A 27,392-nucleotide genomic window follows, 5' to 3' on the forward strand; every position below is an offset into this window, starting at 1 on the left:
ACCATTGTTATGAAAAACTAGAAATCAAAACTACAGATGACTTGATTTCTTGAAAATACTCTGCGCCCAAAAAGATATAACTGAAAAAACACTGAATGATTGTCTACTTTATTACAAATATGTATATATATTCCTTTTTAAATATGTGTTTCTGCCTATACTACAAAGATATACAGAAGTATAACTCGGTGTGCTGTCCTCACACACTCGGACCTCATTTTGGAAACCATATAAACACCGTCACACACACTCTGTGTTGACTCTGCTCCATTCATTTCACTCTCCTCTGACTGAGAGGCAGACGGAGCTCTAGCGGTCAGACTCGCCACCAGCTCTGCATCCTCCGTCCTCGGGAGTCAGACAGTCGGGCCGTGGCTGCTCCGGTGTCACTTTTTTTTTCCCTTCCACGTTTAGGTGTTTTTTGCAGCTTGCGTGTGCGGCTTCGAGCATGCAAAACAAGGGCAGTTACCGAAACAAGGAAGCACGGGCAACATGGACAAACCGCCAACTTATCCTTTACAAATGCACTTTATATTTATTCATCTTTAGTCTGGAACTGAAGAGGAGCGTAACGGGTGAGGAAAAAAAAAAATCCACTCTTGCTCGATTTCATTCATGTAAAGTCGAGAAAAGCAAGCAGGCGGTAAACATATTGTGCATGCATTTGTTTTGGTAAAGACTTTACACGCGGAAAATACATTAAAAGCTTCGTACTGTGGCTTTGGTGTCTTGGTATGCCACGAACCAAAAAGTCCGAGCAGTGAGTGGAACCAGATGTGGAGAAAAACTGGGGGAGGAGGGAAGAGGCTACAGGCTTAGTATCTGTATTGTGATTCCTGTTTATGCATAAAGTTCATTAGAAAACACAAAGAGAAACACTTCTGGGAGGTTTATTTGATCTGTTTTGGTTACGGATGGGAATTTTTAGGCTGTGCTGTAAAATTGACGTGGAGGGACGCTTCATTTGGTACCCTGCGGGCAGATGTGACCTTTGCATCCTGTTACAGGCTGCAATTAACACATTCAGTCCGACCCTGCATAACTGCTGGGTCTTTACGCCACCTAAAAACCCATCTGTTCTTCCAAGATTAGAAAAGAGAACTAATTTTGTTTGCTTTCAAACGTGTGGATTTAACTAATTTTTTTCATGCTTGTCACCTGAAAGTTTGTCAGACTCATTAGGCCGAACCTGTCGGTGACTTTTTCTGCTGTACTCTGCAAATACTGTACACAAGCAGCTACTGTACCACAGAGAAATTCAATAAGTTAGGCTGTGAATTCTAATCAATCTTTATTTAATGTTTTGATATGATATAAAAGGAGTTTGGTGGCACAGTGAGTTCCCTGATTTTCAGTGCTTCTTACAGTAATTAAAAAAAAAAAGAATGACCTGTTTTTTTTTTATGTCTTTTACCTTCTGCATTATTTTGCCATCCCCAGCCACCAGAGTTACCCCGAAAACATCTTTGATCTCAGATAGGCCAGCATCATGTCATTAGTTTAAACCTCCATTCGGTGCTATTAGAGTTTTAATAGATGCCTGTGGAAAACAAATGAGGGGAGTAATATACTTTTTTTTTCTTATTTATAAGTGGCAGAATTAGACTGAAACAGTGCAGTTAGGCATGTGACAGAATAGCATGGTCTGCCATTTCAAACTAAATTTCTGTTCCATTTTCAGTATTGATGTAGCATCCTCCAGTGCCAAGCTCTCATGCAAAACGCCCATTAAATTTATTTAAGGAATCTAAAAATGTGTCACAGATAACAGCAGAAATAGAGCCGGCCCTTCTCTCACTGGTTTTAACAGCTAAACCTACACTGTGATAAACTGTTATCGCCATAATACAGTAAGTGTGGGAGTGATGGAAAGTTTCGATAGTGTCCACTTATTCTCTCTCTTAAGTTTCTAAATTTGAGCCGCTCTTTCCCAGAGGTTCCAGTTCGCTCTGTTTCTGAGTGTGGCTACAAAATGCAAATATGCTCTTTCCTCCCAAAGCTCTGCTCCTCAGATGAGGTAAAAGCCCTTCCACAGTTAGGGTTGCTTCAGACGCCAGACCACCATAAAACACCAATAAAGCTAAAACAGCTGGCTGGAATTTCCTGCCTGTTTTTGTTGGTTGTCTTCTTTATCACACCGATCAGTTAAAGGTCTGTTATTTTTTTGTTTTATCCCAGACATCTGTCAAAGTAAGGATATACAGGAAGATACTTTGATTCATAAAGGGATTTAGATCTTAGATATAACTTTAAAAAAAAATCAACCTGGTTTTCTCTGCCAGGCAGCAAAAATGATTCACATTCAAGATATTGTAATGTTGAGAAATTTGATGAACAATATTTTGAGTAAAGACTTGCTACTGAGCAGTCACCGTATCTCTAATTATTATTATTATTCTCCGGTTTGGTCCAACAGATGACCGCATCCGGAAGGTGGAGGGTTTTGGGAATATCTGCCTTTCTTGGCGAGTGTTGCTAGTTGTTTTTGGCCCTGTATTCCAGCCTCTCTCTTCAGTAGGAAACTGTTTTCAGCGTTGAAAAAGGGGGCGACAGGGCAAAGAAGAGGATGAGATCACAGCAGGAAAGCTGTTGTGGCTTAGCTTTCACAGGGCTCAATGGCTTAAAGTTAATCTGGAATTCTGCACTCTCTCTGATTGCCCGGGAGTTTTCCTCACATCAAACATCCAGTCGTGTCCCCTCCAGACTGGAAATAAAACTTCTGTGTGAATCTGCTTCTTGATGTCTGGAACTTCAGCTTCAGGTTGTCTGGTGGTTCAAAAGCTTATGAGAATAGAGACTATTAGGAGACTATTAAGGTTGAGCATATATTCACATACTGAAGTTTATTCAGCGCAGTGTAATCCAGATGTTGACTTGGATGGTTGTGTGTGAAAATCTTCCCATGGGCACTCTTGAGCTTAAAGCATTTTTTAAAAACTTTTTTTTTTTTTTTTTTTAACTTCTATTGTAAAATGACAAAATAGGATCAAAATGATTAATTTGAATTTATCCCTCAGCTCATTAAAAAGTCAGCGCTGTGTAACTTCAGCTACTCAAGCGTCAACATAGTTTTTGCTTACAGTGAGAAGTGTAACTAAATCCTGAATAAGATTGGACCACAACCTCTTTGAGGCAGACATCACTCTTTAATGCAAAGCCAGAGATGAGTTACAGCACAGAGCTGCGAACAAGTCTGTAATAGAGCATTTTATGTGAGCTGAAGTGATTTGTCAGTGAGTCATTTTTAAGCAAAACTCATTTTAACCTGAAAATGTCTCGATTTGGAAGATTTTCCTGACTTTTGGGACAATGATGTTAGGAGTAGCTGATAATAAAAATCAACTGTTTAGCTCTTTGCAGATGACTGAACACTGAAGACATTGATCAGACAGAAGTGATAGAGCGAGTAGTAAAAGAGCCACGTGGAAACATAGTTTTGCCTGAGAAGCATTCGGTAGAAGCTTTTACCTCCCCGATGAGATCGAAAGGTTTTTATGCTGCGTTCAGGCAAATGACTCCCTCTGATTTAGATCTTCTCATGATCAGAACAGCGAACTGGGAGCAAACAAGTCTATCATCTTGGTGTTGCTGTATGATGGATGGCTGCATCTTAAGAGCAGGTTGGCTGATTATATCTGATTACACTGTACAGAGTGTAATCAGATATGCTATGCTATGGGACCAAATGAGCGTACACTGCTTCTGAGAAAACTCAGCCACAGAGGCTGAGAGCCTGAAGAGAGGCATGTTGATGCTTCAGATTACAGGGATGTGTTTTTTTTTTTTGTTTGCTTGCTTGTTATTTTTATGGAGCTCATAATGAGACTTCATTGTCTCCGTCTATATAAAATCAGAACTGGAGTTTTGAAGTGTTTCAGCTGAGCGGTCAGAAAATAAGAGATTCGAGCAGTGGCTGGTCTGAGGTATCTATGGGTGACAGATAAAAGGAAAAATCTGAACTCTTGACCCCTACAGTGAATCAGTGATGACTTTTGACTTGTCTTTCATTATAGGATAAATGGGATTACACAGAACAACTTACACTGATTTGTGGTGATCACCTTTTATTTTTAACGGACAAATCGATGTAAACTGTCCTGAGTGGTCTTCCTGATGGACTGTCTTTTGCAACTGAGTTCAGTAAACTTTGAGAATCAATGGATGGATGGATTAATTAATACTGGTTGGACATGGTGACCCAGTGCCTTTCTGTGACACTTCATATCGCTTTTTTATCACAGAGGTGGTTTTTAACTAAATGCCCAGGGATCTTTCCCTTTCCTGCCCTTCTTCCCGGCCTCTCTCAGGAGCCTGCTGAGTAGGAATGCTGAGGGTCTCACAGTTTCTCCTCAATCGCAAAACCTCAAACCAGAGAGAACATATTTCTGTTTATTTTGGAAATATTTGTTCTGAAATAGTTTTTAATTCTAGGCCACTCCTACACTCCTGACTTGCATGTCTTTGTCTGTCTCCTGCCTTCACACACATACACCACTGCATACACCAGTCCTGGTTTCTTGGTTTGCCAAACTTTAAATGACCCGCCCCCCCACCCCCCCAACACCAACACCAACACCACCACCCAGAAAAAAGTTAAAGAAAAGGGAAAAAAAGGAACTGAAAGTAAACCACAGATATTTTCTGAAACAGAGTTTTGTTACTAAAAATCTTTGTCAGTGAACTTCACATCCAACCAAACAGTATGTGTTCTCTTTTCTTTTTTCTTTAAATTGGCTTTAGTTTTTAGTTAATATTTTATGTTACTTGGAATAATACTGAATGCTGTAATGCTCTATGGGTTATCACTGGTCTGCAGGCAGCTATAGCTCCTCAGAGGCTCATTGTAAAAGCGCTGATATGATATAGACATCAGGATGGAGAAGTTAGAAAACAGCTTTCACATCTGAGGAACATTAGTTTGGTTAAAGTAATCAAATATTAAAACAAGCACTCACATGAATCAAATATATGCCACTCTACAGCTTCTAACGATGAAGAACCCTTAATATTTATCCCCCCAAAATCACCAACTGCTGTTTCCTCTGCAGTCAGAAGCAGATACTGTACCTCAAACTTTAGTGAATAATAAGATCCAAGTCCATGTTGAAATGTGGGAATGTGATAAATCCCTGACACCTGAAGGATGGAGAAATGCTTCAAGTTTTTACAGTTTATTGCAGGTCATTTCTGCAATCACTTCCTTCCTGTGACCCTAATATAACTTTTATGAAGGGTTTTAGGGTAATTTTATGATTTTTATTGGATTAATACTGCAGTGTAGAACTAGTTTGAGTTGTGTGTCAATCTGGGACATCAGAGTCCACAACTCAAACTAGTTCTACACTGCAGTACATCCATTATTGGAGATATCGATCTCATCCCTGACCTCTTCTGCTACAGCAGTTGCTAACAAGATATTGTTTTTTTTTTTATTTATTTAAAGCGTGATTGACTGCTGATGTTGTTTGTCTCTCTCTCTCTCTCTGCACAGTGACGCTCGAGTCTGACGATTTTGCTTTCTACCTTGAGGACGAGGGCAGGTGCTTAGGGGTGCAGGATCACTTCCCTTGTCCTGTCACCCTCTTGTGAAGAACCCAACCAGCGCTGGAAATGGATGACTCGGAGGCCGCCTGTTCAATTTGGGCTCCTCCTTGTGCCTGGGTGTGACCGCTAACAACGGCACCTCCAGGTGGGATAAATATCCTTTAGGGGTGTACACCTGTGATCGCGAGCCCCCCAGAGTCCGCTGGACCTGGAACTGTGGCCAAGTGCTGGACAACTTCAACAGCTACTTTACATCGGATCTACCCTCAATTTGGAATGTGTCCGTAGTTCGTCCCAACTTCAAATGGATTCTACACGGTGGGCTGCAAGACCTGTGCTCCAAAACATATCAGGGTAGGTGGAATTGCAATCAAACAAGCTCAGAGGCGCATAGCAAGTATTTATCAAATTGCTCTTTATCCGTTTTAGTCTTTATCTGTGTTTGTGGAAGAACATCTGTCGCTCTGAAATGGTTTTCTTTTTAAAACTATTTATTCTGAGGAGCACAGAATTAAAACAGAATTTATGAAAGATTAAAAACCAATTTAAAAACACATATAAATCTGTTCTTCTGCATTAATTAGCCATATATTGTGATCTGATCTTAATCAAAGTCACAAATATAGACAAATACAATGTGCTTAAGCCAATAACATATAAATGCTATGAGAATAATGTTTTAATTTAACGCACTCATAATAGGTAGCTGGTTGAGTCTCCTTTGCCAGAAATGACGTAAAGCAAATGATTCCAGTAGCCCTGGATCAGACCTGTGAAATATCAGGTGGAATTCTGGATCATTCCTCCCTCTGGGATCCGGAGGAGGCCGCTCCAAAAGGCATTTTGTCTGTGTGTCTGATTCTTTTTTGTATTATTTTAATTTTTAGGGTCATTGTCCTTCTGCAGTACACAACTTCTCCTGAGCTTCAGCTGGTGATTAAAAGCTCTGACATTCTCCAATTGTGAAAATACCATAAAAAATCATTTTACCCTTGATGAAATAAAAATTCATCAAGTCTAAGTCTTCTCATACGATATGTTCATATCATAGTAAGTGTTTTTGAATAAGTTGAAGTAGCTCTAATATTCATGTTATAAGTGTAGAGTAGATCAGGGGTGCCCAAACTTGCGGCCCGCGGGCCACTTCCGGCCCTGCCCCCTTCTGGTCCGCGAATCAATGTCAAACATAACATACAATTTGGCCCTTTAAGTTACTTTATTGACATTTCGCCTTCCCCTCCAATTAAAAGGGTTACCAAAATGTCAAAAAAGTAACTTAAAGGGTCAAAATGTGTTATGTTTGACAATGATTCGCGGACCTGAAGTAGGGGATGGGGCCCGGAAGCGGCCCCATTCGGTTTTGTAATGTGTCTGTTCAGAAGCTGTTTTATATTAGTGATGATCATTTTTGTGATTTTTTTTTTTTTTTTTTGGTTATTTAGGTGGTTGTTACATTTTAACATCCTGTTTCGTTTTCTTTTGCCGGTGTTAGTTTTAATCTGCTGTGACTGCTGGAATTGAAGAGTGTATATTGAAGAGGAATCCACAGCTGGCACCCTTCTGCACTGCTGCGTCATAGCATGGTGCGAGCTGTGGATGAATTAAATGTTGCAGAGGTGCATTCTTTCCTGCAGTGCTTGCAAAAACTCTGGAAAAAAAAAAACCCGGATCTAGATATTTAAATCATAAGTTCACTTTTTCTTGCTATACAGTTATGAATAAATATTTCAAAATCAAGTAAGCTGCTCAAACATCGACGTGACCTGTAGTTTTAGAGTCACTTATATGACTGTAGAGCATTGTATGGGGTCAATAAATGGTCACATTGAGTGAAGTCATCATTCTTAGCATGTTTTTCTGCGTCTGTGTGGCAGCTAGACTTACTGTTGTGGATGCCACAGCTGTATCTGATCAAATGGATTTAAAAAATTTTGCTTTTTAGGGAATGTTAGAGGGCTTGCTGCCAGCGGGAAATCCAAGGAAAAACATTGTGTGTTGTGTGTGTAAACTCCAGTAAACACACACAGTTGTTCTTGACCTTAAGTATATTTGTATTTTATATATTTAGTTGTTGGTCTAGATTTAATCTAACCATTGTGGTTTAGCAGCCAAGCCCCCATTTCTTACCAAAATCAAATGTCACATTTTTTCATTGGCAAAACTTACAGCTGTATAAATCTGTAGTTATCGTGCTCTGCCTCAGCTGCAGTTTAACACAAAAAAAGAAAAAAGATCTATTTAATGTTTTGTCTCTCATTTTGGAGAAACTGGGAGCTTTGACATTTTTAACTTTCAAGCGCAAGTTCCTTTGTGAAGTCAACTCACACATGGAGAGGAATGCCTCTGATATTAGTCAGCCGAGCATCAGCTCCACTGCAGCCAGCCAGAGCTAAAAGCAGAGAGGGAAGTCAGGGAGGGAGCTTCAGAGATCTTTCCTCCCTCGTTTAACATGTCTGCCCCACTTTCCATTGGCCTGACTTGTTTTGGTAACACCACAGATCCAGCCTCTCGCTCTCACACTCCCTCACTTTTGCCTTGTTTTTCACACTGTACTATACTTGTGGAATGTAGAGACTAAAATGGCGGGTTTAGAATAGAAAACTTGGTGATGTAGGTTATAAAGTACATCTAATATCTTAAAATCTTGCTTTAGAATGTAAATATCTGGGTATAGTAGTTTTTCTAATTTCTGAACTGTTTTCACATGAAGTTCACAATAAAGACACTTGGCTTTCCGGAAAACATGACTATGTTTACTCTTCCTTCCGATGACCACAATTTGACTTTGCTGTTTTGACTGTAAAGTCATCCTCTGTTTTTACCCTGTGTTTGATTATAAAAGCTGCTGAGGAACATATAAAGTATTTCAGTTCAGCAGAGTTCACAACCATAGCTTCAGTAAAAAAACAAACACTGGCCTTCTCGGCTGCTGCATGCAGGCCTTTAAAGTCTCTTCTGTTTGCTCTGCAGAGATCTATACAATCCAGGGGAACTCTCATGGCCGCCCCCTGCTACCCTGCCCTTCCTGTATGATGGCCAGTGGTTCCACAGTTGTACCAGCACTGGCCGTGAAGATGGCCACCTCTGGTGTGCCACCACCTCTGATTACGGCAAGGACGAGCTTTGGGGCTTCTGTCCTGTCAAGAGTAAGTTATTGCCTTCAATATTCAGAATGGTATTCGCACATTTATGGTTCTCAGTACGCAACACTACAAATTTTCTTTCACTCTCCTCTGATTTTTTGTCCATTCCTTACTATCAGGCAGTGGCTGTGAAACTTTCTGGGATACGGACCCAGTCACAGACAGCTGTTACCAGTTTAACTTCCAGGCTAACCCTGTCGTGGAGCGAGGCTCGGATCAGTTGCCAGCAGCAGGGGGCGGACCTGCTGAGCATCACAAGCTGCATGAGCAGACCTACATCAATGGTAACGTCAGTCTTTACTCGTGAATGTGCAAAGGCGTTCACTCACGTTGAAACATGCTTTACGCTCACTTCTTTGACACAGCAGCGATATGAAGTGAAACCTGTTATACACGACATCATAAATGATCACGGTGGAGACACGTTGTTCCTACACTTAAGTATTAGTTAAATAATCAGCTACAAAACACATACAAAATATGTGTTACAATTTAGGCTTTTTGGAGAGATTTTGGGTGTTCTTTGCACTTCTATTAGGTTTTCTCACAATCAGTGACTATAATAGTCTTACAGTTCTGGTGGTATATATTGTGGCAGGAAGTCCAACTATGATGGTTACCTATTCCTAATCAGGTATTTATATCTGTCTGTGGACAGATATTATTAACAGGATGGTGTCACATTCATGCAAGATGGTCACAAAATGTGACAGGTGTGTTGTTAAGACATAATGCATAAGAGGCAATGTACTCACCACCTGTTCATAAATGGTGGATGGATGATGATGGATGGATGGATGGATACATTTATGGGGCAGCACAAACTGTTTTGCTTTGGGTAGTTGGCATAAAAATGAATGCAGTTGGTATTTTGGCTGGTGTGAAGATTTTCATTTAATTTCTATCCTTTAACCTTTTTTGTTTCTTAACTTGTTTGTAAGAAGCACAAAGAAGCTCAAAACTCAGGACCTTGGGAATTGGCTGTGTAATGTAATATTTGCAAGCAGAATATTTGGTTTGCAAATTCACTCTCCCAACAGGAATATCGAATTTTTGGGGTGCTGTGACTGTGCTGCCAGTATTAGGCCACACTTAGGCTGCGGTTACATAACTATTGTGTTTTCCGCTTGGTGTAGTGGTGACAGTTGAAGTTGTAGCTAACCTGTTCCTTTCACATAGAGAAAACAGACGTTTTTTTTACTCGTCATGTTTTATATATATTTTAAGAAAGATGTTGCTGCTGTTTTAGGATTACTCACTGGTTACAATGCTGCTTTGTGGATTGGCCTCAATGACCTGGACATCAATGGAGGCTGGCAGTGGGCCGACTCCTCACCGCTCAAGTATCTCAACTGGGAGCAAGGTTAGCCTGTACAAACAATTCAAGCTTTTCTGTCTTTTTAAAGCTTGAAGTATCTGTGATCTTTTTTTTTAAATGTTTATTTCCTGCAGATGGCTGAGTAAAAACACATACTTGCTTTTAGTTCGGTTCTCAGTTCAAACACATGCGTGGCAGCACATTGGTTCAACCACAGTATTTTACTGTTGAGCCTGAGAGTATTTGGGGATTGGCACCTTAGCCATCAGTGATTTTCTGAAGAGTTTGTCTCTCTTGCTCATCTTCAGAGCAGCCAAATCATGCTGAAGAGGAGAACTGTGCTGTGATAAGAACTGAGTCGTCAGGTCGTTGGCAAAACCGCGATTGTTCTGTTGCTCTTCCGTATGTCTGCAAGAAAAGACCCAATGCCACCCTTGACCCTTTCACCACTGGTTAGTGTTTGTATTAGTCTCCTAATGCAAAGTGCAGTAACCTGAAGAGTTGAGAATTTGATGGGTTTTATCTCTTTGCTTCCACAGATTCGTGGGCAGATGATGAGAAATATGAGTGCGATGTGGGCTGGCAGGCCTTTCAGGCTGGTTGCTATAAGCTTACTTTAGAGAAAACCAACTGGAATGCAGCTCAGAAAGCGTGCCAGAAAATGGAGGCCAACCTAGTCAGCATCCACACTCTACCTGAGCTGGAGTTCATCATGCGTAACATGAAGAAAGGTGATTTTTTTTTTTTCTTAGAGCACTGTAATATTTCCCCTCAAAGTCAGAATAGAATCAACGTTAATCTGTTTCTTGGCGTTTCCTCACTTTTGTTCATCGAACGTTTCTGAAATCAGTTTCAGCCTCAAACTGCAGTTTCGCGCTGCCCGTGCTGTCGAGTTCACAAATATCCAAACTGAGGAAACAAAACTGTTTCTGTATAAATGTTATAAATGCTCTCCTTCAATTTAAATTAAAAAATTTGAAGGTTATAAAAGTCCTATTTTTACTTGTGAGTGTTGCTTATAATGCAGTCATGTACTAATATGGAGGCAGATGATCCCCTGTGGTGACCCCTAAAGGGAGCAGCTGAAAGAAGAAGAGGAAATATATAATATTGTATCAAGTTAGCGTTTGGATTTTTTTTTTTTATTACTGCCATGTGCTGAGAAACTTTTAAGCTCGGGGGTAATCAGAATGAAAGCAGCTGACCAACACCAATAAAACCTTCATCTTCTATTGTAGGTAAATACATTCTGCACTTCATGAGTCTGCAGAGTTTTCAGGGGGATGTTTTGTGACTCAGTTAATCACACATTACAGAGATGATGCAGCATACACTGCTGAAACCAGGACAGTTACATTTTAGCTCTTGAAAAGGTCTAAAATTGTCTTAAATTCGATTTTAAAGAGAGTGGGGCAACCCTGTTTATGTCTCCAATCTTCACATCAAGATTAAATAAAGAGGAAACCAGGCAGTTCTCTGCTTTCTTCTCACATTCTTTCCTGAGCTTAAAAACAGCTCACATAGAGCGCGGCATCAAATTTTCAATCCTGAAACTGCTCCAACGAATTACTGAACTTCATGGAAAATGTCACAGTTGGAATTTAAACCTATTTCTTTCTTCCATAATCATCTTTTTAACCCGACGGCCTGTTTTTTTTGTTTTAGACATTGAGCAGTTGTGGCTAGGGCTCCATGACACTGACATGCAAATGGACTTCCAATGGACTGATCACACTCCTGTCATCTTCACCTACTGGCACCCCTTTGAACCCAAAAACTTCCGCAACACCCAGGAAGACTGCGTCTCCATGTGGGGACCTGTGAGTGACCCCTTCTGCACCCGCACATTGACCCCTGAAGCCAGGGGTCCACAAGCATGCCACAGTAACAGACTGTACGTCAGCCAGACTCCATTTGTATATATTTACCAGCTGTGCTCTCTCTTTCTGTTTGTGTCTTGCCTTGATGTGCAGGAGGGCCGCTGGGATGACAGCCCTTGTAATCTGACCCTGCCCTCCATCTGCAAGAAACCAGGAACAAAGAGTGATGGGAAGCCACAGCACCAACAGTGTAAAAATGTACAAGTTCTTTCCTCTCTGTAAACTTTCTTTTCTCCTTGACATTTACTGTTTATGCTTTAGATCACTCTTTTTTTTAGTGCTACTACAGACATACAGCTTTATTTCTTTTAGTCCATAAATAATCTATTCAGATCTACAGCATTTGTTTCCAGCTCCTGATCGCATAATTATTATTCTAAATATTTCACCCATTCCTATACCTTTGACCTCATTTCCCAGAGCTTCCTTCCATCTCTCACTCTTCAGCCAGTCCATTCCACCGCCCCCGGACTATAACTGGAATATAAATCACAATTTAACTTGGAAAGCTACAGGGCGCACTAGACAGAACCAGCCCTGAGCACACACACACACTCCTCTCTTGAATTTCCATGATTCTTTGTTTCAATATGTGTATACAGCGCATACAAAAAAAAAAAAAAAAGATTTGATAGTGCCCTTTACTTTTACCTGCATGACTGAGCTGCATCTGTCCCTGATTTTACAGCTCATAATCATCTCTGAAATCATTCACTGTCCAACTACTACATTTACGCGGAATTGTGATTAATGTTTCACTCAGGGATCATTGCAGTGAGAAAAAAAATAATCACAGTGCGTGCCTGTGCATCTTTATGCCCTTCAAAAGTGTTTTCAGCAATATATTTTTCCTAAGCACTGATTTATGACGTAAATGAGCTCAAGTTGAGGGTTGTGCTGCTTCTCAGCTGTTACATTTAAGAAAGCTCTGTGTATGGATGGGCCATTTGTTTGGTGTAATGAATCTTTACCCCCCCCTCTCCCTGGGGAGCGAGGCATCATGGGTGGTAATGTGACAGGGGTCATTTGCATAGCCTGTGCTGCAGGGCCTTGCAGCAGTGCGGTTTGTCTCGAGCAGATGAGCTCACTTCATGCAACATGTGAAACAATAATGACATAAAGCCCACCGACTGATTCAGCAACATTACACCGCTTGAGAGTGAAGCCATTTACCCCATTTAGTGCTGGGTTCATTTTTCCAAAAATGTAATGGATACTGTTGTACTGTCATTTCATCGACTCACTGAAGCAGCAATGTGGTGTACTAGCTGTACTTTTTCTTTGGCTTCTAGCCATATTATTTTAATTATCTGGATGATTCAGTTGCTTCATAATCAGAGTGAAAATAAACAGATTTAATGCCAGAGGCAGCTCGAGGAATACACAGCTGCTTAGGGTCCTTCAACCACCAGGGGGGTCCTAAAATAACTGAAAAACTGAACTTGGTATTTCTGTACATTTAAATTAATTAAAGATAGATCTTGATTTTTGGTCTGTGTTTCCCCAAATGCCCTTACAATTTGGAATGAGCTGCTGTCTAATGTGACACAACCCCCTCAGGCCTGTTGAGATGAACTTAAGAAGCGCCTCTTAGGATCACATGCATTTAATTTGAACTCACATTTGATCGAGATTTCTTTAACTTACCATAGTGTGTGTGTGTGTGTGTGTGTGTGTGTGTGTGTATCTACAGAACATCAGCATAGCATCTGTTGTCAAATGAAGTCTGGCACATGGTTGATTGTTTATGCTTTTATGTAATTTACATATAAAAACACTGCAAACTAGCAGAAATAAATCAGATATGTAGCATTTTGTGAACTCGCCCTCACTCAGCACTGGTTGTTTAATGTTTTGAATGTAACACAAGCAAAAGCTGGTAGGAAAAAGTTTCGGGGAGGTGTGAGTTTCAGCAAATCGAACCTCTCAGGCAGCTGAAATCTTTGGGGTTTCTGCCTAGATGCCAAATGCGGTGTGCAAAAAGCCCGAGGTTGGGTTTATCCACACAGTGCTGTATATAACCTGTCTCTCTCTATCGTTCACATGCAAAATCTCACTCCTTCTGCATGTTGGCTGCGCTCTGCGTCTGTACACGTCCACAGCTACAGTACATGAGCTGGCAGGAGGGACTGAGGCCAGGGAAAAGTTATTTCTGCAGTCTGTAGACTTGTTCGTTTCATTCTGCAAATAGGATATTGTTAGATTTCTGGTTTTTACAAGCACTGATTGTGTTTTGTGAAAAAGATCATTCAAATGCTTTGCATTAAAAGTTATACCGTTTGTTATATTTTCTCTACAGAAAAGGTCAACGTGTAGGGCTTGTTTGAGTTTGTCTGTGTGGTTAGACCTGTACAATTACATAGTTCCTCTAACTGTTTCTACTGAAGCAATGAATTTAAATGCCTAACTCGGTGGACACGAGTCTGTGACAAAGCATTTTCCAAAACTCAGCATGATTGTCTAAATTTGTGCTCTGATGCACTTTGACTTCCAGACTTTGAAGTGGCAAATTTGAAGAGCTGCACAGCCTTCGTAGATGTTTGCTTTCTTTTATTGGTATATTTATTTTGTAAGGTTTTGTTTTGTTTTATAATGCTCTACATCCTGTTAAACTCCTCTCCTTTCTTCTCAGGGCTGGAAGTGGCACAGTCCCACTTGTTATTTGGTGGGAGAAGATCTGCTCACCTTTGATGGGGCTAGAAAATTCTGCGAGGACCAAGGAGCCACACTCGTTACTATCACTGACAGGTAAATCCTGCGCACACAGGGAAACTATTCTACCTCGAACTGAAAGATATCACAGTGTGTTTTGTCAGTGCTACCCACCTGAAACCTCTTGTCATCTTTAAAGATTTGAGCAAGCCTTCGCCAACAGCCTGGTGTTTGGGCGCTCTGGAGAGTCGTTTTGGATCGGTCTCCATGACCAGGGAAATCGTGGCTCTTTCCAGTGGCTCAGCGGTGAAAAAGTGACCTACACCAACTGGAATCGAGACCAGCCAGGTAAGTCACCCGCCATGAATAAATTAACAGAACGACCCGTATAGTCTGGTATTAGTCTGGTCTACTGGTTATAACTTTACTGTTGATTCAAGCACAGCATGTTCAGGAAGTTGTGAAATCTTGGAGATCACTGAGCAGGGTAAAATGAGGAACTGAAACCTGTTACCTAGGAATCAGAAGGAACAGAGGTGAAATAAGTTAAAAATAGTCTTAACTAGGGATGGCACGATACCACTTTTTTTATGTCCGATACCGATACCGATATTTTACATTTGGATATCGGCCGATACCGATATAAATCTGATATTTAAAATTGATCAAGGCATTTAAAAACATAAAAAAAAAAAGAAGTTAACAGTCTCTCACACAACAACATCAAAGTCTTTTAGTTGTCCCACATACAAGACTAAGGACCAGGGCGGGCGGAGCTTTTTAGGCAGTGGCACCAAAGCTCTGGAACTGTTTACCACTCCAGCTCCATTTAGCTGACTCTGTGGCGTCATTTAAAAAATAGTTGAAACTTTTCTGTTTAACCAGGCTTTCTGGTTTCTGACTTTATTTTTATTCTTTTTCTTTTAATATGTAATGTTATGTTTTTAACATAGTGTTTTCTGGGGGTGGGGGTGATATTGTGTTTTAATTATTGCACAGCGCTTTTCTGTCTGTGAAAAACGCTATATAAATAAACTTTACTTACTTACAACAATAACTATCACCTGAATCCTGTTGCTTCTGTGTGAGAAGCATGTTGCAAATTTCATTAGGGCTGCAACTATCGATTATTTTAGCAATTGTGTATTCTATTTATATTGATTACCCAAGTAACTGGATAAGAAATACTTTTTTTCATATTAACAGTTCATCTGCATATTTTAACTTCCGTACTGCAGTTTTTCCCTGTGTGATACAAACAGGGTGGATTTCTTCACTTACTGATCAGGTGGTTGATGAAGGACCTCCAACTGTTTCCCAGTAAAGTTTTAATGGAGGTTACAGGGACGAAAAGGCTTCTTTTGGACACTAGAAAAACATTTCCTTCTGCTCCATCTGAGCGCGCCGGCTCCGCCTCTTTCCGCTTGTGCAGACAGACTGCACGTAAATCAGCTGACTGCTGCTGTTGCGTCATCAGTGTTCACGTGAAAAACCTAGGGGCTGCGTGAGCGCAATCTTGTAATGCTTTATATTTACAAGCATTCTCCTAAATACGTTTCTACTGCAGGTCTATATTTAGTCACAAATCAGGGATTAAAGTATCAAAATATTTTGACGGCGAAGGGGTCCTTCCGGTACCGGACGGTCACCAATGCTAATAGCTTCGCACGCTAGCAGTATGTCCAGGAGCTGAAGTAGAGAAAAAAAAAAATAACAGCTGATTCGCAGCACCGCGAGCACAACACACAAACAAGGCAGAGAGCGGTGGGAGGCGGAAAAAACATGTCAGCGATGATCGCTCAGTGTCAAAGGGAATCCGTCGCAGCGACAGAGCATCTGAGGGGGTTTGTTTTCTAACTCCTGATCCACTCCATTCCAGTAGGTGGTGGTAAAGCTGGTAAAAGCTGGTTTGGTCAACCGCAAACCTTCAAGAAGAAGAAGATGACTGAGCCCTGTAAAGCAGCTAATGTGAGCGAAACGTTATTTAATGTATCGGATTACATTTTTTTATTTCTTTCCGATATCCGATCCAGTAATTTAGGCCAGTATCGGACCGATACCGATACTGAATATCGGATCGACGCATCCCTAGTCTTTACTGGAAAGTACCAAACAAGCCATGTATTACGAGAAATGAAGTAATGGTCAAAGCCAAATACCATAATTGGTAATCAAACAGTGGAGTGATAATTTGTCATGATGATGTTTTAAAGCTAGGATGTGTCTTAGATGTAAACTATAAAAGGTGAATGCACAAAAGCATCGAGTGAGAATCTAGGGAGCCCTTCCCAGCACCAGGACAAGTCTGCACCTTGGACCAAGCCAGTGGTTCTCAAATCCAGGCCTCATGGCCCAGTGTCCTGCAGGTTTTAGATGTGTCTCTGCTTCAACACACCTGAGTCAAATATAGAAGTCATTAGCAGGACTCTGGAGAACTTGACTGCATACTGAGAAGGTAATTCAGCCATTTGATTCAGGTGTGTTGGATCAGGGACACATCAAAAACCTGCAGGACACTGGGCCATGAGGCCTGGATTTGAGAACCACTGGACCAAGCCAATCCAGATGTGGACATTCATTCGACTTCAAAACGTCTTTGTGAGAATTCTCCCTGCATTGTCAGATGAAGATTGGAAATACCTAAGCTGTTGGATTTCAAAAAGGACATCCGAAGAACAGTAAGGATTATAAGAGAAGGACAGTCAACTGAAGGAGGTTAACATCTCTCTTTTTGGACTTCCCCTTTTCCCCCCAACTTCACTGAGGCACTAACGGACTGGACTTTGGGTGTGGTCGCTTCGGCCGAGTGACTCACTTGAATGCAGTCTCTTCAAAAAGGATTTATGGACGGAATTGGACAATTTCAAGCCCCTTCTTCATCAACCCAGCTTATAAGTAACCATTTTGATCAAGATTAAGTGATTGAATTTATTCTGATTCTGAAGTTAAGATAATGTTGATGTTGACTTTTGGAAATTGATTGAGAATTGATTTTGAGCTAGATGCAAACTGCTTGAGCTGAATCCCTGCATAATAAAATTGACTCTAAAAAGTCCGTATAATTCGTTGAGAGTTATTTTCCTATTGACGGCACAACCTTGTCCATGCAACAGTAAAAAGCTAGGCAAGTGAAGCTATAACATCAGGTTCTGTTTTGGACACACTAGTCTCCAGTAATCCACTTCAACATCACTTATGTCCCTTGGGCTCACTGTCCGAGTCGATAAAAGAATCTGGTCGGTAACAAGCGCACTGATCAAAGGGGCTGGTGCTAATAACTAATTGGGCTGTGTTCTGGGCTCGGCTGTGTGAGCCTTCTTGACCGACCGCATCAGGATACAGAGGAGCGGGGCAGATGTTCGGATTATTAGCAGTTAGAGCCAGACGAGCAGCCCCGCCACAGCTTAAGTAGTGTCACAGAGTTACAGGAGAGGGTAATACCCCACTGACAGAAGTGATCTGGACCCTATGAAATGGAGTAGCTGTCACAGAGGTAAAAACACCTGTGGGATCAAACATAACGTACAAGTAAATATATATAATTTATGGGTTCTACCTGCGGCTGGGAGTCTTTCTGTGTGAAGTTTGCAATGTTTTCCTTGTGCCTGCATGGGTTATTTCCAGGTGCCCAACTTCCTCCAATAGTTAGGTTAATTAGTGATTCTAAAGTGGCCGTAGGTGTGATGTCGTCTGTCTTCTGTGATAGGCCCTGCGACCGACTGTTTAGAGTGTACCCTTCCTCTCCCCCAATGATAGCTGGAATAGACCTGAACTAGATGAATGAAGATGAATAAAATGGATGGATGGATTGATTTATGTGGCAGCACATAATATTTTCATTTTCATTATTTTCATTAATTTCATCACTTAAATTAGCCAATTATGTTATAGATTTAACTGATAAATTAACTCTGCTTCATTTTTAATAAGTCTCTTCTAATCTATATTTTATGGACGTGTAATTTTTAAAATGGTTTCTGTTTTTCATTTTTTGTATGGAGTGCTTACTGTTTGCTTGACTGCATTTTACAGAAGAGAGCAAACAAAATGAAAAGAGCTCTACAACCCCTCACCCAGGTTTTGGCTGTTCTCCCTGAGCATGGTTCTGCCTGAGATTTGTTCCTGTTTAAAAAGAGTTTGAAATTCCTATGTGCAGCTTTCTATACTTCCCATCAGTAAATATGCTGTCCTTATGGATGAGGGAAATGTGTAATAGAGCAGTAAGTTATTTCAATGCATGTGTCGTCTGTGTTGAGAAAGGTTAAATACAAAATTCAACAGGCGTAACTGCCCGATGAGTAATGTGTAATCACATTTTCCCCTTTAGATCATTTCCACGTGCTTCCACAGTGCCGCCTCTTTTCCTCCACTCACCTACGTATCACCCCTGTATCTATTTCAGCCAACATCCATAGCGGCTGTGTTTCTATAGCAACGGGCGCCGCAACAGGTCTGTGGGAGGTAAGGGAGTGTGCATCATCAAAGGCCAAATTCATCTGCCGTCAGAACCAGGACACGTCTGTGAGCCCCGAGATCCCCGTCCCGCAGCCCACCCCGAGCCTCAGCGGAGCCTGTCCCAGCGGCTGGAAGAGCAACAGCAACCTGCGCTACTGCTACAAGGTTCATCCCAGATGTAGACCGTGAAGTATTTATTAGAAAATAAATATGAAACAAAAAAGAAAGAATGGAAAAAAGAAAAAAAAATAGGAGACCTCTTTTCCTACATAGTGGTGTGGTACTCATACTTGTGCTGGTGTGGAGCTAGTTTTATCCTTTTGAGAACCAGCCTACATTGACACTGATGTCATTGGTTCCAAATTTGGGTTGAGCAATTTTGTGGTACTATGCAGGGACCAGGTTTTTATTTTTTGCATTTTAGTAAAAACGTGTGGAACCAGCTCAAGATTTGGCACCAGTAAGCAACACACCAGATGAAATGTGGTATAAAAGTCCTGATCAGAAATTTCAGGCCGAATTTTACTTCTGGAAAGTTTAAACTATTACTTGTCACAGAAATAATTTGTTCAGCAATGAACCAGATTTGAGGAGAAGACGTTTTAAATTAGTATTGCACATGTAATTGCACTGTGTTACACCTTTATCGTCTCTGTTCAGGTGTTTCATTTCTCCCAGCTGGAGCAGAAGTTAACGTGGATGCAGGCTCATAATTTCTGCAGGAAACACGGAGCCAACCTGCTGAGTATCAGTGGCCCTGAGGAAGAACACTTTGTTCTGCAGATCCTCCATGAGGCTTTTGGGTGTGTGGGGATTTCTGTTTAGATAACATGCTGCGGTGATGATGATATGGATAGTGGTGGTGATGATGATGGCAATGATGTGCCCCATAGGGAGTCAGAAGAACATGAGCAGCACTGGTTCTGGATTGGACTGAATCGCAGGAACCCCATGGACAATGGCAGCTGGAAGTGGAGTGATGGACTGGCTGTGAGTGATGACAACGTGCAGCATATATGTGCTGATAAAAAATACTTCAAATATAATCTATTTACTCTGTGCTTGTTTCACAGTTAACATATCAGAACTTTGGTCGGTACTACTACAACATACGGCAGTGTGCTGCAGCAGACCTGGGTAGTATGACCTGGCTGGCCATGCACTGCGACTCTGAGTTAGACTGGATCTGCAAGATCCCTAGAGGTACAACAGCTGTGAACCTTTTTTTTGAAGAATAAGTCATATGTTGGATTAATACATTTTATCAAGGCTATATTTGTTATGTTATCACAACTTTTTTCCTCTTACATGTGTGTTTTTAGGTAGTGTTGAGAAGGTACCAGAAATCACTGAAGGTTCGTCTTATTTTCTTAGTTTTCTGTTTTTTTTCCCCGTCTTTGCACAATAACATTTATCTCCTGTATTTATTTCAAAACCTTCCTTTTATGTCATCACTGTCCTTTGATTTTCTGTTATCAGGCACCAGTGCGCCTGAATGGATTGGCTTCCAGGAGGCTGAGTATAAATTTTTTGACCACCGTACTACTTGGGACCAAGCCCAGAGGATTTGCACCTGGTTTGATTCTTCATTGGCCTCCGTTCACTCAGCAGCGGAGCAGACTTTCCTGGCCAACACTTTACGCAAGGCACAGTGCACTTTTTAAAAATAATGTTCTTCATCATTTACAGGAACTAATTTAATCCCAAAATGAAATTAATTGCCATTGTCTTGGCAAGCAATCAAAGTCCAGCCTTATTGATGCAACACATAAGAAATACACTATGTATAACTGCACTTAATTATATAATTTTACATTTACAATAAAACTGTGGTATAAATCTTACTCCTTTTCTATAGACAAGCCTAAACACACTTTTTCACAGTTTGTGTCTCACCTTCAGATGTCAAAGGTGGAGGGGGACTTCTGGTGGCTGGGGCTTCACACCTACGAAAACGACGGCCGCTTCCGATGGTCTGACCACTCTGTGTTAAATTATGTGTCCTGGGCCCTTGGCAGGCCGCTCCCACTCAGCCGTGATCGCAAATGTATCTACATGTCAGCCAGCAAAGGTAAAAACAGGTAGAAAAGGACACATCACGAAGCTCAGAAACACAGATTTCCATGAGCTTGTGTTTTTCACACCCAAACAGAGGACTGGGCTGATCAGAAGTGCCACTCTGACCTACCTTATATCTGTAAGAGAGTGAATGTCACTGGACCATTCCTCCGACTCCATCATCCCCCCATCCACCATCAGGCTGTCCTGAGGATGGTCTTCCTATCAGCATAAGGTAGTGTGAAAAGGATAACAATGGAATGCATCTATTATATTAATCCAAATGAAGGATGCAGGAGGTTTAGGATGGTTCCAGTCAATTTTGTAAATAGCCAGTGAAGCACAAGAAGTACACTGAGGACAGTACGCATGTTATATTTCAGGCATCCTAATAGAACTCGGCCATATCAAACACACAATTTCTTTTTCTTATGTGCGCAACGTTATTGTCTGTTTGTGTAGTGCTTCCGAGTATTTGATCAGTCAAACCGGGTCACATGGTCTTGCAGCCAAGCTAAAGTGTGATATCAGGGAGGTGTCCTGGCAGTGATATCCAGTCATTTGCAACAAGGTAATTACAACAGAATCCCACTGTCTTACAGTCAAAAGCATGGAGGAGGTGCATCATGGGAATGTCATGCAACTTATTCTCTTCCTTGCAGCTTTTGTCACCACCTTGCTAAAGAATGCCAGCACTGAACTTTGGGTGGGTCTGACTTCAGATTCTAAAGCTCATTTCCAATGGGCCAAGGCTGGCCTGCTCAGCTACACAAATTGGGCGCCTGGAGAGCCTCTCGACAACAGCGGACCGCACCAGAACAAGACGCCGGTACTCGCAGCACTTTTCGTGTCATGCTTTTGTCATCAGTCTGTTCCTCTTCCTGAGTATTTCACTGTCACCCTTCAGGGAAACTGTGTGGTGAGTTTCATGAAAACCGGCAGAAGAAAACAGGCATGTGGGCTTCCCGAGCGTGTTGAGATGGAAAGTCATGGCTTCATCTGTCAAAGGCAACAAGGTGTGATAACCACTTATTACCATAACAATCAAATTAAGAAGTGCAATAATAAAAATTGCATATTTCAGTTAATCATCATATCTGACTTCAGATCCAAAGTTTCTCCTCCGGCTCCGGACCTCATTCCTGCCTCCCTGTCTAAGCCTGTGGAGCTGGGGGGAGTGATGTACCGGGTCGTGGAGAAGCGCCTGGATTGGACCGGTGCTCCTGCACCTCTGTGAATCTTTGAATGGGACCCTCGCCAGGGTGAAGGATCCCTTCCAACAAGGTTACCTCACACTGCTTATCAACAGCTTGCGCCGGCCAGCCTGGATTGGTCTCTATAACTATGGAGTGAGCCTATTAATTTACAGATAAATCATTATATTTTATAAATACAAAATATAACACAGAAGCTTTTTTATCAGTGTGCGAGAAACTGCAAGGAATTTCAACTCTTTTTTTTTTTTTGGTTCAGGGAGGGAGCTTCACCTGGCTGAATAATGAAGATGTCACATATTCAAACTGGAAAGACGAGGAGCCTAGTCAGATGGCTGGATGTGGTCACATGACCACTACAGGGCTATGGACTGTGACTCCCTGTGATGCGAAACTGGATGCTGCTATCTGTCAAATGAGTGGTATGTGTGTATATAGCATTATGCTAAAATAAAAAATTCTCATAACAGGTTAGTAGGACTCTGAATTTCCTCTAACATTTTGACTTACATTCAAATGTTTTGCTTTTGCCAGATGAGCCTGTGATTCACCAGTGGATCTATCCTGGCATGTGCCCCCAGTCTCTGGGAGAGTGGGCGTGGGTGCCTTTCAGAAACCACTGTTACGCCTTCAATCTGCAGCTGCTTAAACTGCAGGAGGATGCACGTAGATCCTGCAAAAATAGTATGGGAGCATTTCAGAAGCCCTTCGCCTCGACTAGTCTCGCTGTGCTCAGATTCCTGCTGTACTGCTTGTACAGCTTATAGCACTCAATTGAAAACCAATTAATACAAAAGCCCTGTCCTTCTCCACAGCAAACATAATTGACAAAATACATCAATACAGCTAAATTAGCAATGTAATCATTGAGCCTGGAGCAGAACTGTTCTGTCTCCTACATGATCAATTCTGTTTGTCTCTTCTAGTCGGAGCAGAACTTCTCTCTATCATGGATGAGATAGAGAATGGATTGTAGGGAGCACATCAGAGCTATGCAGAACAGGCACATGGAGCTTGGCTGGGCGTCAGCGTGAAAGGTCCAACATCATTACCTCAGACTCTCCTTTCCATGTTGCTCTACAGCAGCCGATTATAAATCCAAGCTTACTGATTTGAGACTACTTGTGGAAGGAAAATGCTTTCAGATTATCTTTTGTACTTCAGTTTATTTATTATAATTATTTAATAATTTACTAAGAAAAGAAAACCTGATTATGACTATCACCTTATCCCAGAAAAGTATGTTATGTTATTACTATGTTATTATCAGTCAGAATAATTAGCTAGTTTGAGTGAAGTGCCGCAAAATATGCTTGGTGAAGAAGATTAAATCCAATACTGGAAACAAAAATGTAGTTTAGACAAAACTAAACACAAGTCCTTGAGAGTTTCCGTCTGAATCTGTTTGTTCCTGCCACAGGCAGAGGTCTAGTGTGGTCTGAGGGTGCAGAGATGTTATATACCAACTGGGAGGGCCATGATGTCGCTTCCTCCGTGCTCTCTAAAAACTCCTGCTTCTGGATCCAGAGCAACTCCGGTCAGTGGAAGCCAGGCTCCTGCAGAAATCGCACACACGGAGTCATCTGCAAGCAGCCTCGCAGTAAGCACACACAAATTCATTTAACCAAGAGTTGAGCACTAGCTCACCAGTCATTACTGTTAAATTATTTAGTATAAGCTTATCTAAAGTATGTTTGATTGCTATGGGAAATGACTGAATGATGATGCAGATTGCTAAACACTAGAGCCATCACTTTATTCTGACTGTTCAATCTTCCATTTGCAGGTTTTGAAATCTTAACTTCAAACGGTAAGTTTGGTTAATAACTGCCGAGTTATTCTGCTCATTTGAAGCCATGAAGTGAATTGCATGGGCTTATCCAGATTTCCGTCTCTCCCTCTCTACCTAATAGACAGTCACCGCCTGCCCACGCTAATTGTTGTTATGGTGGCCGGCCTGCTGCTGGTGGTGCTGATAGTTGGTGTGATCTACTTCTACCGCCGGCGACTGTTGGATCGCGGGGGTCCTATGAGGGGGCGCGTTACAGCCGCACCAACTCCACAAATGCAGAACAGGCCGAGAAAAACATCTTGGTTTCTGACATGGAGTTGAACGAGCAGCCAGAGTAGCCTGAGCTGCCCTGGACTGACAGACCAACCCGGGACTGAACCCGACCTGACGCAGTAGAGGCTGATTTCAATGTGCTGAATACGCACTGTGGCATGTATCTGTTTTTGCTGCCACTTTTGAAACCAAAAGAAAACAAAAAAAAAAAGATTTTTTAAAGTGCTGAAAAGCTGTGTGGAGCGCAGCAGATGTATATTTTGAAATTGAAATCCCCATCTTCTAAATCATCTTATGCCAAATTTGAACAGTTTATTTTATTATTTTTCTTCACAAATCAGGTACCTCCATCTGCACAGCTCTTCCCTAAAAGCATTCAAGGCCATAATCAGATCAGATCGGAGTAATTTGCCCCAGCTGGAAATATTCAGCATAAAGCCAGTTTTATGCAGAAACTCTGTGCTTCCTTCTCTAGTGTCAAAGTCAGTTTTTTCACGCTATATTTTGATTGATCATGAAGCCAAAACAGATTTCACAGCTATAGATCAGTTCAAACTGAATTTCTCTGCCGCTTGAATATCTGCAGTCTTGTTTGGGATCAAGTCATTTTTCTGATTTGCTTTTTTTCTTTCTTTTTTTTTGCCGTGTCAGTATTAACCTGAACTTGAACTTGTTTTTTTTTTTGTTTTTTTGTTGATTCTCGTGTAAATGTCTTTCCCACTGATTTTTTTTCAGTATCTGTGCAGCTGCAGAGAAGTGTAACTCATAATGCATGTGTGGTTTTGTGAGCCCGCCACCCTCCTCTTTCCTGATCTGACACGTCGGCACCAGCTGTCGGGCGAGCAGAGGAGGAGGAAGAAGTCTAAATGTGAATGTGTGGAAGGTGACAGGGACCAGTGACCTCAAACTGTCTGAGGGCATACATTATAATTGTGCACATAAGTAGACGTTTGTAACTGAAATCTGGTCTTTAAATAGACTGCATTGTCTTTTTTTTTTGGTACAGCAGGACTGAAGGTTGTCATCAAATGATCAGACTTTGAGCTTCCATGACTTTATGATATACATTTCGGCACTTTCTGCTGTCGTCTTGATCTGATTAGTTGTCCACCTGCCTTTAGTCATTCACCTTAACACTCAGTAACTGCGCTCATCTGGAGCTGATTCAGCATTTTTAAGGGCAGTAATTTCTTTGTATTCAACACAGTCACATTTGATATTTTTCTGATTCGTAATTTCAGTGACCCGTGGTTCACTTTTCTCATTCTCTCTGTTATATCTTTCTCTGTCTCTCTTTGTCTTTTTAATGAAGCAGGTTTGACTCACATAAAACTCTTAAAGATATTTGGAAGCATGCCCCACTTTCTTGGGATACTGGCCAACACTTAAACTTCTAATTCCCCTGCACAGAAAACATCACTCATATGAATGATACAGTTGCAAATATGAGAGCCAAAAAAATGTTTCAATATCAAATTCAGTCTTTCATAAGAAAAAAAATCTCTCCTTTTTTTTTTTCCTCAAGTCATTTAAGATTTCACGTTTGCCTCATAGCCAACTATTTCCTCGCTTTTGAGTGCATTTCTGTCTTCCTGCTTAAAGGAATGCTTTGGAGCCATTTCAGTCTGAGGCTTTGGTGTTTCACTGAAGCTGTTGTGGAAAAAAAAAAAAAAATCACAGCTCTTTTTGCTCTGTGAGTTGGACTAAGGTTGAGGGGGGAAGGGAGAGGGAGTAAGTATAAGTGTGTGTTTTAGTGTGTGCGCAGTCTCCAGCTGTGGAATGTTGAGTCGGCAAGAAGAGCTCAGTGGCACGTCTGGAACCAATCAGCGAAGTAGGGCTTTGGGACATGAAGGTCAGAAAGAAAACTGGGGAAAAAAGTAAAGGAGAAGGGAAAAGGAGGAGGAGTGAGAGGAGGAGTCAAGGATTGTAGGTAGAGAAGAAGAATGTTAAAGGGCAGGGGTTTCTTCCGGGCTACTCTGTCCTCTGCTGGTGGATTACTGTAAAGGTTTGTGTTTATATGCAGGGATGTGAACCCACTGAGGTGATCATGTGAAGGTGTGAGATAAGCGTCGCGTGTTCCCCAGTGTCTGTGACGCAGGTGGCTCATTGTCCCTGTGAAGATACCTGAAGCACTGGTACTTTGTCAGTTTTTGTGTCATTTTTATATGAAATGAATATAAAAGTCTATGTTCTCAAAAAGTCTGTATTTGCGTTCACGTGAATTATCATTAATTTGGGGGGGGGGGGGGGGGTATTTGTGACTGTGAAGAATCAGTCATCTGACTTGTACAAACTTGGTCCCATTTTTTTCGCAGTGAGCAGGGAGATGGATTCAACCATCAATGCGGAAAATGTGGGCTGCAGTGTTGATGTCTTTCACAAGAGGGCGCACCTCACCTGCTGTATGAGACCTCTGCTGCTGAATGTTGTCAGTCTCACTGGTTGTTGGCGTGTTTCTGGCTTAAACACTTTTTTACTTTCTTCATTCTTTTAATTGCTCTGCCGTTCTGTGCGATATCTGCCGTTGCGCCTGATATGCTACTGCTGGGAACTGCTACATTTGATTTTTCTGACACCAGCGAAATCTAGTCAAATTAGCGACTGCAGATGATGCTTAATATTTATGCATTTATACACGACCTGCTGAAGTTCAACCCGAGCATCAGAACGCAAAACGAAAGGTGATTTAAGCCAGAGGTTAAAGCTGAATGGCCATGCTGTTTAAAGCTGATAGGAAGGCAACAGTAACCTAAAATTATCACTCTTACAAAGTTTGCAGAAGAGCGTCTCTGAATATGCAGCATCTGGAAGAAGCAGATGTGCAACAACAGCAGAAGACCACAACGGGTGCTAAATACAGGAAAGTGAGGCTACAGCTTACATGGGCTCACCAAGACTGGACAATAGAAGATCCCATCCCTTTATGACCACAATGCACCCATCTTCTGATGGCTGCTTCCAGCAGGATAGAGCACTATGTCACATCAAACCATCTCAAACTGGTTTCTTAAACGTGACAGTGAAACCACTGTACTCACACAGCCCCCACAGTCACCAGATATC

The 27,392-nt window shown here is 41.5% G+C and overlaps 1 protein-coding gene across 1 annotated transcript; it reads left to right on the forward strand.

The window, feature by feature from the left end:
• Nucleotides 1–296: 296 nt before the first annotated feature.
• mrc2 (mannose receptor, C-type 2) lies at nt 297–24,540 on the forward strand. Its single transcript, XM_030736025.1, is given in 39 exon segments — nt 297–575; nt 5,492–5,562; nt 5,564–5,623; nt 5,625–5,898; nt 8,515–8,549; nt 8,552–8,690; nt 8,807–8,877; nt 8,879–8,939; nt 8,942–8,971; nt 9,937–10,050; nt 10,314–10,457; nt 10,545–10,736; nt 11,671–11,825; nt 11,979–12,083; nt 14,518–14,633; nt 14,737–14,885; nt 18,940–19,157; nt 19,653–19,795; nt 19,886–19,982; nt 20,066–20,195; nt 20,315–20,347; nt 20,472–20,638; nt 20,895–21,063; nt 21,145–21,210; nt 21,213–21,257; nt 21,260–21,285; nt 21,513–21,621; nt 21,713–21,879; nt 21,958–21,970; nt 21,973–22,025; nt 22,027–22,066; nt 22,166–22,272; nt 22,274–22,399; nt 22,524–22,686; nt 22,799–22,948; nt 23,191–23,301; nt 23,685–23,894; nt 24,178–24,267; nt 24,270–24,540. Coding segments are annotated over 39 exon segments (4,401 nt in total). The 5' UTR covers nt 297–448; the 3' UTR covers nt 24,395–24,540.
• Nucleotides 24,541–27,392: the final 2,852 nt, after the last annotated feature.

The sequence above is a fragment of the Archocentrus centrarchus genome, chromosome 8 (assembly GCF_007364275.1).
Source record: "Archocentrus centrarchus isolate MPI-CPG fArcCen1 chromosome 8, fArcCen1, whole genome shotgun sequence".
NCBI lineage: Eukaryota > Metazoa > Chordata > Actinopteri > Cichliformes > Cichlidae > Archocentrus > Archocentrus centrarchus.